The sequence below is a fragment of the Myzus persicae genome, unplaced genomic scaffold (genome assembly GCF_001856785.1).
Source record: "Myzus persicae strain clone G006 unplaced genomic scaffold, MPER_G0061.0, whole genome shotgun sequence".
Taxonomy (NCBI): Eukaryota; Metazoa; Arthropoda; class Insecta; order Hemiptera; family Aphididae; genus Myzus; species Myzus persicae.
The window spans coordinates 17,322-29,902 of record NW_019104417.1 but is presented as its reverse complement, the minus strand read 5'-3'; the positions used below and the strand labels follow the sequence as shown (position 1 = coordinate 29,902).

Here is a 12,581-nt window from a genome sequence, read left to right as displayed (position 1 = left end):
GTATCGAATCATAATACCGAAATATTTTCATCTGCAGTTTTAGCATTACTACAAATTACAATTCTTTAATAATTGTTGCCGCCACCGCCACTATTTTCTTAGTTTTCCCGATTCTGGATTCTATAAAAGTACCTACCTAATTCGTCACTTTCAGTGTGTCCAGATCCTTCTTTATTATTTAAAATTTTTTCTTTAAAAATTAGGATATTTTTTCTTCAGACAATCGGACATAAAATAAAGTTATGCAAAGTGGGAATTGTATCGAGAAAAGAATATGAGTTGAAATTGTCTTGTGAGCTGTTTTTTTGTTCAGCCATATGGGCTGGTAAAAGATTTTGCCCCCCTCCTAATAAAAATATATTATAATTTATTTAGGAACCATTGCAGATAGGCGAATAGTTTTTTTTAACACTTATAACAAAATTTTAATTAACAAAGTTAAATATAATTTTAAAAAATCGATAGGAACATAATAAATTATTATATTTCCCTTGTGGCATAGGTATATTGCACAAAATGTTAAATGTATAATAATTAATAAGTGGTGAAGCACATCAGTGAAATAATTTTTATCAATATTTTTTTATTTAACTTAAAATAATATACTCATATAAAATACAAATTTTCGAAAATAAACAATTAATTTAAACGGAAAAGAAGTTATTTTGATTAAACTTCATAGCCTCAGCGTACCATTTAAAGAATTAATTAAAGGGCACACCTTATAAGCACTCGCAATCAGAAGTAAAATAAAATATATATATTCATTAACAATTAATAGAATGTTAATTGTTATGATTTTCAACAACTGGTCGGATGACTGCTACTTGTCGACTCAAAAATTTACTAAGTAGCTACTGAATTCATAGATAAAAGCATCGGATAAAAACAAAATCAGAACAAATGATGTTCTTTTTCAAAAGAGTCTAAGTTTATATAATTATTTTTATGAATTATACATCATATAATAAAAAATTATGATAAAAGTAATAGTATCCAAGTAAAAATGACTGGTTCCGAATATTTTTCAACCCTGAGTAAAATTATTATTAATGAAGTTATTATTAATATTGTCTATACTAACTACAAAGTATTATTATTTTTAAAACTGTATTAGTATTGATTTTATAAATGTATACAGGCACGTACACAAAAAAAAATTCTTGGGGGGGGGGTCATAAACAAATTGTCGCCGACTAGTTATTGTAGTTATCGATGATTGGTATAAATAAATTACACAACTATTAATTTTCGAGGGGGGGTTGACCCCCCCCCTGTATACTTGCCTGAATGTATAATAAACATAATATTTGTTCGGAAAGATAACATTTTTTTGTATGAAAACCTATGTAGTTATCATTTAAAATCGGAAAATTGGAGGAAAAAAATTATTGTTGATCATTGCGTTTTGCATCCGTGGCGTCATGGTACTTTGAACAAAAATAAACATAATGACGTTATATGAGTTATTAAGTTATACTTATTTACTATACTTAATACTATATAATTAGACTTAATTCTGTTCCACCTATGTTTAAAATGTTACACAAGTTGTTTTTTTAACATTTAACGTGAAACATGAATTAAATATTAATATTTAATTTACTATACATGTTGACCTTGGATCCCATAAAATAGATATACCTTTTGTTCTACGACTCACATATAAAACTGATTCTCTGTAAAAATATTTTAGATTTATCAACTATTTTTATTTTTTATTAGATTGCCTACTATTCTCTAATGTTCCACCAGTATAATTTGTATTATTTAAGTTATTGTTTAACAAAAATCAGAACCTATATAAATGAAAATATACCTAAGTAATAAAATATTATTATTATTATTATTTATTTTCATCATATTATCAATATACTAATCAGTTTTCTTGCTTTACCTACTGACATTTGGTTATTATTGTTAGTTGTCTTATTATAATTTATAAATCATCTCCAAGCTGGACAATCCCCCCTTCGGGCAAAAAATTAAACAATATTATAGTATTACTTATACAATACAAATCAATAAATGTCAAATAATAATATTTAAATATAATTCAATAATACATCATAATAACACTATTGCCAATACAGAATTTACTAATTTAAATACTGAGAATACTAAACAATATACAAATTACAAATGCAAATAAATAAATGTACCGTTTACTAGATTTTTTATATAATAACCATACAAATTGTTAAATTAATATATAAATTCAATTTAATAATACTTTCATATAACTTTGGTTTATTAATCTTACTATCTTATTAATCTACCCCTTAAATTGGTTAATAAATCCATAACTTGAATGATGATAGTCAATATATATACCGATATGATGATGATCGTATATTTTGAGTAAAAACAAAAAACCTATTTTTCAACTTATGATTACGTGTAATAACTAATAATCTAATCTCACTAAAAAACAAAAATTCAATAGAAAGTGTCACTACTGGGTGGCTTCTTGTAGCAAGTATTTCAACGTCAAATGTAAATTACCACTTATTCTTATTGTGCCCTACGGGTACAGATTGTATATTTCTTTTTAAAAAATAAAAAATTATTATGTGTAAAAAGTATACATTTGATTCGGGGGGGAAATGTCTCAATCTATAGAGCGAAAACGTCCGTTAAAAAACTTACCGCTAAGATTCGCAGGAGTAAAAGGCACGGAGGGGACGTCGAAATACCGATGTAAACATATGTATAGGTACCAATGTACCATCGTACCAGCCACCACCCACCCGGTACGTTGTACTGTACCTGTACTGTCTGTACTTATTTAAGAGTATACAATTTTTTAAGTACCGACTACCGACCAATTAATGTTATACTAAACAGACTAAATATTATCTACTTGTTATTATTAAAATACTTATATTAACTAGAAATTATACGCGAATACGTGATAATTCATAATTATAACTAATAGATTACCTATTTTCAACCAATAGATCATAATTACCTTCGTTTTAATAAGTCCTTAAAAAAAAATAATAATGACGATGTAAAAGATAAAAATAGTTTACAAATTATTGTTATTACTTATTAGTTTATGATAATATTATGATATCTGCCGATAATGTGTGTTTTGTTCGTATGCAATATGCATGCGTTCTGATGCTTCTGAACTTTTAACAATAACAGCTAAAGTAGTCAATAAGTATGATGTACTAATGTACTGTAAGTAGTTCATAGAAATTAATAATTATAGTACTATATGTAATGACTACTTGGTTTAATGGTTAAATTTATTATTTAATAGATAATATTAATTTATAATTCAGAAACGTAGTGAAATCAATAAAAACTTCGACTAGACACTTAAGACAAGTTATAACTCATACTCATTAGTGTATAATTGTGTATAAGTATTTTATATCTGCAATGCAAATATTAATGTCAACACGTGGAATTGACATAACTTAAAATATAAAAAACGATTTGAGAAATATTTCATTAAAAAAAAACATATAAATATGTCACTTGACTCTAAAAAAAAAACGAGTAAGGCTTGGTTATTTTTACGGTGGTATTATAATATATGCATTAAATATTTAAACGTAGGAATAATAGGTCAGGCGAGAAATCGCGATTGCCGATTGTCGCGCGATTGTTCGATAAAGCATGTACAACTACTAGTTTATAGTTTACTAATCATTACTTACCATGAATTTAGATATACTTAAGTATATACATTATACTATATCTTAATTCGTTCTACTTATTATCTGGAATCTTTCACCGGTATACCTACCGGAAATAGTTGAGCGGTGGGGGAGGGAACTAGGGGAGCACTCGATCGACCACGCCAAAGAAGAAAAATTATGATAACGTAAGGTAGATAGCATGAACAAATTCACGTAGGTATTTAGGCGTGACCGAGCATGAATCGTACATATTTTGTACACCGGTGACTAATAATACGAAATAGGGATAACGGATGTTGTTATGGTTCAAATCACAGTCTATCATTGTCATAGAACTACTTATAGTAGGTAAAGGTATTACCTATGTAGTATTAAAAGCTGATGCAACAAAAACGTTTCACGCCGAATACATCAACATGACGACCACATGTTATCCACTGGCGAACGGTAGACAACCACTTGCTGATCTACCTTCAATTTGAATATGCGTTTAGACATTTGTATTATTTAAGTGAACAATGAGGGTTGGTGCATAATATTAGCCACAAATTGCCCACAAATCACAATGTACAGAGAAGATTTCTTCTCTTCATCGTGATATCAGCCTTACGCAATTCTATAAAATCATTAAAGTAAGGTCCTAATCCTAATATGATTTTTTTCTTTGATAATAAGTAGTTGTATGTTGAAAAAATTGTTACCTACTTGTTTTTTTAGTTTATCTCTATGGTACATTGATACAGAGGTATGTTATTATATTATTTGATATACTGTAGTTATGTCTACTTTCTACCTTCACAGTCGTTATTATATCAATAAATAAGAAATTTATAAAAATTATATACATTTTTATTTGCAAAAATTCAAAAATTGAAACAATGAAAAGTGAAAAATGAAAACTGATAAATACATAAATCGTATTGCTATTTAAATTTACCAACCTTGACCTCCTATCGTACCACTATGCCTGCTCAGTGCCGTGCACACGGCGGAGAGGGGGGTGTTCAAATCTCCCCAGGAGTTTTTTTTACTATGCGTATATAGATATATAAAAATGAATAAAATGTAAAAAATATTTCGCACATAATATATAGAATTATTTCACATAACCCCTCTCATTGAAAATATCTGTACACTACTGCGCCTGTGGTACAAGAGGTGACTATATGAGGTGGCTTCGGGTCAATAGCCGGTGTAAAATACACGTCAAAATGTATAAGAGGTCTGAAACTAAATTAACATACCTATCCGTTGCCTTGTACCTATATTGGTATATAATATTTAATAGTACTGCCCATCAGTGATCAGTCATTATTAAATTATTGTCTTACACATTACTACATTAGTATATTATCCATACGACATACAGGGGCGTCATTTTTTTTGGGGGGGGCAGGTTTTGCAACGGCACCACTAACTTGAGCAATTTTAACAATTGGCTCGCCATTAATACTCCAATGCGCTGTCATAATTAAATTCTACATTATGATTTCATATGTAGGTAATATAAATAAAATATTTTTTTTTCAAGTTTTTGTGTATTTTTGGTTTATCAGGTTTATTGATTATACCTTATTTGGCTTTTTTTTCAAATAATAGTAGAATGGCTTGTTGCTTTAATTGCTTATATAAGCTTTTAATTCTTTGAATTTCTAGCTATTTAAAAGTTACATTAGTCGTTATGAGTTTCAATTAAAATTATAAAAGGGAAGGAAAGAATATTTACATAGGTTTGCATAGGTTACCTATATTTATATATATAAATGCATATTTTTTAATGGCCCGATGATATGTCAAAATTGCCCTGCCTAAAAGTTTGCACACCCTGCAGAAAAAAACTGAAATTACTCCCCTGACGACATACCTACCTAGTTCTACGCATTTGTTTCCTATGTGTGAGAACGCAAATTTATATTCTTTCATAGTTTCATACATCTTGTATTATTGTACTTTGTAGACTTAAGGTTGAAATTTATTTTTATTTAAAAAAATTAGATAAGGATTTAAAATAACTTCCTGTACACTGTACACAGGTGCAAGCAATTGGTAAGCAAAATGGGCTTAGCCCCACTCCCCGTTTTTTAATCATATTTTAGTTTAAAATAATAATTATCAGGGTTTGTGCTATGAATACAATTCTAGCCCCTGAGAAAAACGTCTCTAGTTACACCTATGCTCGTGTACATGATAATATTATGGGTATGGACTATAAACATGCGTGATAGTTGTGCACTTATGGCATTATGGCAATCAAATTAAGCTGTGATAATAATTTTATTTAAATAGAAATTAAATTCAGTCGTCTACGAAAAATAAGGCAAAGGGGAGAGGGGGGGGAAATATAATCTCATGACTCAGAATACATACAGAATGATGAATGATTCACCAAGCATGCTCACTCTCATTTGTCTCTTTAATTATAATAATACAGACAATACAGTGAAACTTCCATACAACGAAGTCAAATAAGCAGCAAAAAAAAATCGTAATATGGAGGAATTCGTTAAATAGAATTACTTACGTATTTTTATCAACTTTTTTTAAGAATTTTATTGTATGTATGTATATACTTCTATGTTGTATATCAGTATATGTTATATAAAAAACAACATCAAATATAATATTACAGTTTGATTTAGTTTTCAATTTTATAATTCAAAAGAAATAATTAGTGAGTTTTGTTTCCTTATTATTTTTATAAATTGTACTTTTTTCGTAAAAAGTTTCTAAATCATAAAGTTTTGAAATACTGCGATAAAATTAGTCAGTTTGCCTTCCTTCGGTGTCTTATCTATATCGGATTCATGTTCATGTACAATTTTAGAACTGTTTAAAATTTGATAGTGATAACATTTTAAAAAAACCAGTTTTTGTCGAATAATTATTTCGTTATATAGAAACATCAGATTTGTTATTTGGAGATAAATTTACATGTATTTAACAATGAAGGTCATGGTTACCAAAAATAATTCGTTAAATAGAAAATTTCGTTAAATGGAAGTTTAACTGTATTATATTATACATATATTCAAATTGTGATCATTTGAAATATTTGAGTTTATTACACGAATTAAGATATATCTTAATTCGTGGTTTATTAGTTTACTTAATGATCATATTTTCAAAAACTAATCAATCGTCATGACTTGAATTGTTATGACATTTAAACATTTGATTATTTTAAATTTTGAGCAGATTTTTCAATTTAATATGTCTATTTTATATAAGGATAGGCAGTTATTAATATTTAATAGTATATGTTTTATTGATAAGTGTATTTTCTTAATTCGGTAGGATTAGACAAAAACATCGCAGTCACCCTGACCCTGTGGCCTATATGCTATAACTTATAATTCGATTTCAACGTTATGTAGAATGGTGTGAATATAAGTTTGCAGTATAATATATACATTATATAATATGGTAGAAGTTTAAAACTAATATTTAGCAACCAATTACGTCAAAGGCCAAAAAAAATGGTGACCATGTACTTTTGATAATTTGAAAATACTTCAAGAATTTGTGAGAAACCTTGTATTGAAAATTTAAGCAGTTTGACTGAGAAACAAAAATGTTCAGCAAATATCTATAAAAGCTCAGAGAAAGCCTAAAGCAGAAATGTATAATGTTATAAATAGGGCTCGGATTTTAAAGGAAATGCTTCTTTTTATATATTTAAGATAGAAATCTAATTTTTATACATAAATTCGTTTCTCGTCAATCTGATTCCAAATAAACGAATTTATTTTGGCTTTTTTGTGTAAATGCATTTTTTTGCTTTTTCATTGCTATTTTCAGTTATTCTAACTGTGGAAGCTCATGGAAATATTGCAACTGCTATTTCTGGTAAGCTAAATCGTGTTCTTTTGAAAAACAAAGGCTGGAAACAATTACTGGACATTAACACTTTACTGTGTGGCGTGTCATAAGACGAAATTAATTATCATGGATTTGATTTAAACGAAACCTCTTGCATGAAGTATGCACCGATCACTTCAGTGGATGTAGAGCGATCGTTTTCTACGTATAAAAACATCATGTCAGACAATAGTCAGTTTCACTTCTGAAAATCTTGCCAAATACATGGTAGTAAATTCTTTTTTTAGTTTGAATCAACTTTTCAATTTTTTATTCAGTTTTATAAAATTATAACTAATTCATGTTAATTTTTAGTCATGCTTTTTTTTTTGCTTTTTTAAAAAATAAATATGCTTCATTTTTGCTTTTTTAAAAAAATGTTGTGCTTTTTTTTATTTATTATGCTTTAAAATCCGAGCCCTAGTTATTAATGTTTTAATACTATTATTGGAGAGAATTTTTAATCGAAGTGGTTATTTTTAAATGTCAAAAAAAAATTGGTACTCAACTTTGTAATATCTTCAAATATATTTAACTTTCCCCGTTATTTTTTCACAATTATTAAAAAACAGATGTGAATTTCGTATTTTTGAACCTTATTAAAAGTATCCACTAGATCAAAGTTGTCACCAAAAAATCATGTTCAATGTTGAAGATTGATACAATTTAAACGCTCAAAAGTATGATAACACAAAAAAAAATCACACATAATTGTAAAACTACATAATTCTTTCCTCCCTTCACTTGCCTACAATCTAAAATAATCGTTTTAATTAAATAAAAACACAGGTTTATGGATATAAAAATATATAATATAAAAATTTAATAAATATAAAATATGGCTATTCTTACTTATTTTTTATAAAATATAAGTATTCAAAATAATTTGATTTAAAACTTCTTATATATTAACAACAAATAAATATTTTTGATAAACATGGTTATTAACATATTTGCTGAATTAAAATTAGTATATATTAGAGAATATTAAGCAACAATTTCGTTTTACAATTATGTAATTACAAACCAATGAAATTAAATAATTTTTTGTTAAAGTAAAACTATTTCAGTAACACATTGAAGTGTTATATCACCATTAAAGAAGTCTTGATTTTAGCTACAGCCAAATATCGCAGCAAATGTGTTAAAACTTTGTTAATACTTTATGGGATATATTATATAAAAATTGCACTTGATATAATTATACATTTTTAGACAATATGTAGGACGTAGGTATTTACAATTGTACAATTTTTTTTAGTAAACCTTAATAAATATAAAATTATCTATTGTAAAATACATTATATTAAATTACTTATCAAGTATCAACAACCAACTTATTGGTAATATAACTATAGTTTAAGTATAAGTAGGAAAATATAAGAAATTGATTTTTTTGAACACATATAATATAATTACATTAGTATAAACTATAAATGTATAATCCTGACATAAAAGTCGACATTGTTCTGAAGAATTTCAATTATTTTAGTTTAAAAACATAATTTTATGGTTACTTATTTGATGTACCAACAACATTCTACTTCTGCTTTCACTTCTATGAATACAAATTACAGTTTATGACGACTGAAAATTATTTATGGCATATGTATGATTTTATTATAGAATAGACACTTATTTAAATTTTGAATATAAGTGATAAGTATAATACTTGTTGCTTAGAATTAAAATCTATTGAAGGACCTTATCTTTGCAGACAGGCACATCTATGGGATGAACCGCCACTAGATGCCTACATACAAAATTAATATAAAGTTAAACTATAACATTGCTATTTCACATAGCGCAAGAATTAGGATAAGAACAAAATATGTTCTATATTTATTACACGATAGTCAAGAACTATATTGTAATTAAGTGAGTAAAAATGCTATTAATAAAGTAGTTTGAAAATAAAACAGAATTAGTACCCAATTTATATCCAGAAAATTACTCAAACTACACCATGTGCTGATAATTGTTCGATACATTCATCTAAAAAACCATGATGCATTCTGGTATCAAAGTCTGTCTTGTGAATGATACCATTCCATGCAACAACATCTTCATTACCAGTTGTTATTGAAAGTCTAACTGTAAATACCAATCGCCTTTCAAAAGCTTTACTCAGTAATGATAATACACGCCTTCCTTTTTCTGTGTCTGGCAAATAACAAATTCGTGGAAAACCTAGAGCATAGTATGGACGGCCCGGATGTGGATGTTCCTCACCTTGAATCCCAGATGATATTCTACAAATGTTTAAAAGTAATTGATATAAAATAAAAATATATTTTATAGTTTGATGGTATTTCAAATGTTTCACTTTCTACAGTGATTTGTTTAACGCGAAAGCCCTATTTTTTTTAACTTTATGACTTATTGAAATTTTGATTTTTTGAAACACAAGTTCTTTTTTTTATAAATAAGAACTTACATTTTTAATGAAAATTAGTAATAAACTGCTTTAATGTAAATTACTTACTCATATGTGATTTGAATAGTTCTTGTACTACCATATCCAGGTAATGACCTATTTAAATATGTCCACTTCATAGCACCTGGTGGTTGGTTACCTCTTTTTTCTCCATAGACTTTCATACAGATTGGACATTGAATATACATCCACTTAGAAAGATTTTAATTATATTTAACTTATAATGTACCAACCATCTATATTAATATACAAATGTATTATTTTTAAATTTTAAATACCTGGTTAGAATAAGGTTGATTGTTTAAAATAGAGTTTAGACAAGTGAGATGCATTCGATGTTGACATATGCTCAAAGCTATAACCAGGCTTTTATTAGATTTATTTGATGAGATAAGTGGATCTTGACAAAATGGACATAACATGTCAAGTCCTGGCCAAAAATCATCCACTATTTGAACATAGCAAGATAATTTTTCACTTACTGAATTCACTCCTAAAAAGAAGGAGTAAATTAAATATTTAATACACTCCTTGTCTCCTTTGTACTTTAAATTATATTTTAATTATTGGAAAAATTAAAAATATACTATTCTTAAACACAATCTACTGCATGAACTGCAATGGCACAGAGTTACTTTGTTTCCATTGCTAGACAATTTAAGATTTTTAAAGGAGTAGTCTGGGTTATTTTTAGAATAACTAATATAAAACAGACCATTATATACAATTTTTAAGATAAACATATTCATAAGACGATGGTGTTTTTATACTCTTATTTTAATACTTTAAGTCTATAACATACCAACAACTGATTGACTTCTACAATCGTCTGATTTCTGTTGACATTCAAAAGCATCATCACTTCCAATACTGCCACCAGAATAATCCAAAAGATCATACTACAAATTAAAATAATTTATTTTTGACATACCTGACTAGACATAAAAAAAAAAAGTCAAGGATTTTAAAATGTATTACTCGTGATGTGCGAAGTTCATGGCTGTCATGACTTAAATAAGTTGAAATAGTATCTACACTAGGACGTCTACCACTGCGAATGCTACTTGAGTCTAAATCAATTATAGATGAATCTGATTTAATTGATTCAGTATAGCTTTTAGTTGCCGTGGTTCCTATTGGCCATTGAGCTTCTCTAGACAGTGATGAAGGATTTTTATTAGCTGAAAATATTTAAAGTTTTTTTTTTAATTATACAATTAATATAGGTATATATTAGGTAACTCACCAAAAATACTTAACAAGGTGCGAGCTATATTAGTTCCGCTGTGATGGCTATCATTAACTACTTGTTTGTTTTTTTTATAGTGAAGTTGTTTTTTAGTTATTGTATCTATATATTCTGAACTGGATTTTCTAATAGTTTCGTTTTTTGATGATAAATTTCTTATGGTGTCTACAACTGCTCTATCTAAAAATAAAAACAAAGAAAATTATATAAATCAATAATAAATCAAAATTAGTCTGAATAAACTAACCATTAAATTGAATAACTTCATCTGATTGTATTTTAACTAGTGGGTATGGTGCTTGGTTCACACGTCTAATATTGCGTTTATATCCGCTGTCATTACGTACTTGAGTTAAATTACAAAAATTTATTGTGTACGGAAAACCTAAATATGTTCGGCTTACATCTATAATTTGGCAGCCCTATAAAATAAGAATGTTGAACTAATTAATAGTATAAACAGTATAGTTTACAAAACTCACCATTGCCCAAGCCGTTTCTAGGAAGCATTGGGATTCCATATCATATGTATGCCACTCTCCAGGTACATCACCAGCCCATTCCCATCTGGCTCCTTTGCCAGGCAATGCATTGGCCGGATAGTAAGATCTGCGTACGGCCAAAAGTGCACCTAAAATGTTGTCAATTAAAGTAAGCAGACTTTTGGTAGTTTAATGTACGACAAGCAATATGAAGATCATTTGGAAACTACATATCACAAATCATAATGCAATAACACACCTTCGTTTTCTTCAGAGCACTGGTACATCGTACGCAAATTGACAAACGAGGATTCCATGTTCGGGTCGGCATCTCTCAGTATCACTCTGGTTAACTTTTTGAAATGAGCCCTTTCGAGCAATTGTGCCACTTCGGGGCTGTGAGGTTTCCATCGGCCGTTCCGGTTTTCCCACTCCCAAACGACCACGGCGTGTCCTAGGGGCATCCTGTTGCTGGATTAAAGGTAAATTATCAGTGGCATCTGGACGGCGACGAAAACAATACGTATGACGACTAGGAAAATTAAATAATTCACATTATTTGTATGCCTACGGGCAAACACCTACATAGTACATAACAATAATCGACAGGCGCAGTTGTCGATCCTACAGGCTACAACCTACTACCTATAGTGGATAGTACAGTAGTACCTGCCGAGTCCTATCCGTTGTTGTATTTACAAATCGTACTATCATCGCAGTCCGGGTGATAAGCCACCTTTAACACTCGACAGGTCGGTGTTGCTATATTCTGTGGACTGTGGTGTTACTGGTATTTGGGTTGTTATTATTCGCAAGTATCGGGCACTTATCAAGAAATTCCATGCAAATTTGCATGAAAATGAAAGGTATAATGACAATAAAATGATGAACATCATATA

At 28.6% G+C, this 12,581-nt stretch overlaps 1 protein-coding gene across 1 annotated transcript; it reads right to left on the bottom strand.

The window, feature by feature from the left end:
- Positions 1–8,552: 8,552 nt before the first annotated feature.
- On the bottom strand, positions 8,553–12,581 carry LOC111042017 (protein deltex). Its single transcript, XM_022326509.1, has 9 exons — positions 11,942–12,581; positions 11,683–11,831; positions 11,448–11,622; positions 11,198–11,380; positions 10,930–11,132; positions 10,754–10,850; positions 10,230–10,444; positions 10,000–10,142; positions 8,553–9,766 (listed from the first exon to the last, which is right to left on the bottom strand). Exons 1-9 carry the CDS (start codon positions 12,144–12,146, stop codon positions 9,469–9,471), a joined length of 1,668 nt encoding a protein of 555 aa, XP_022182201.1. The 5' UTR covers positions 12,147–12,581; the 3' UTR covers positions 8,553–9,468.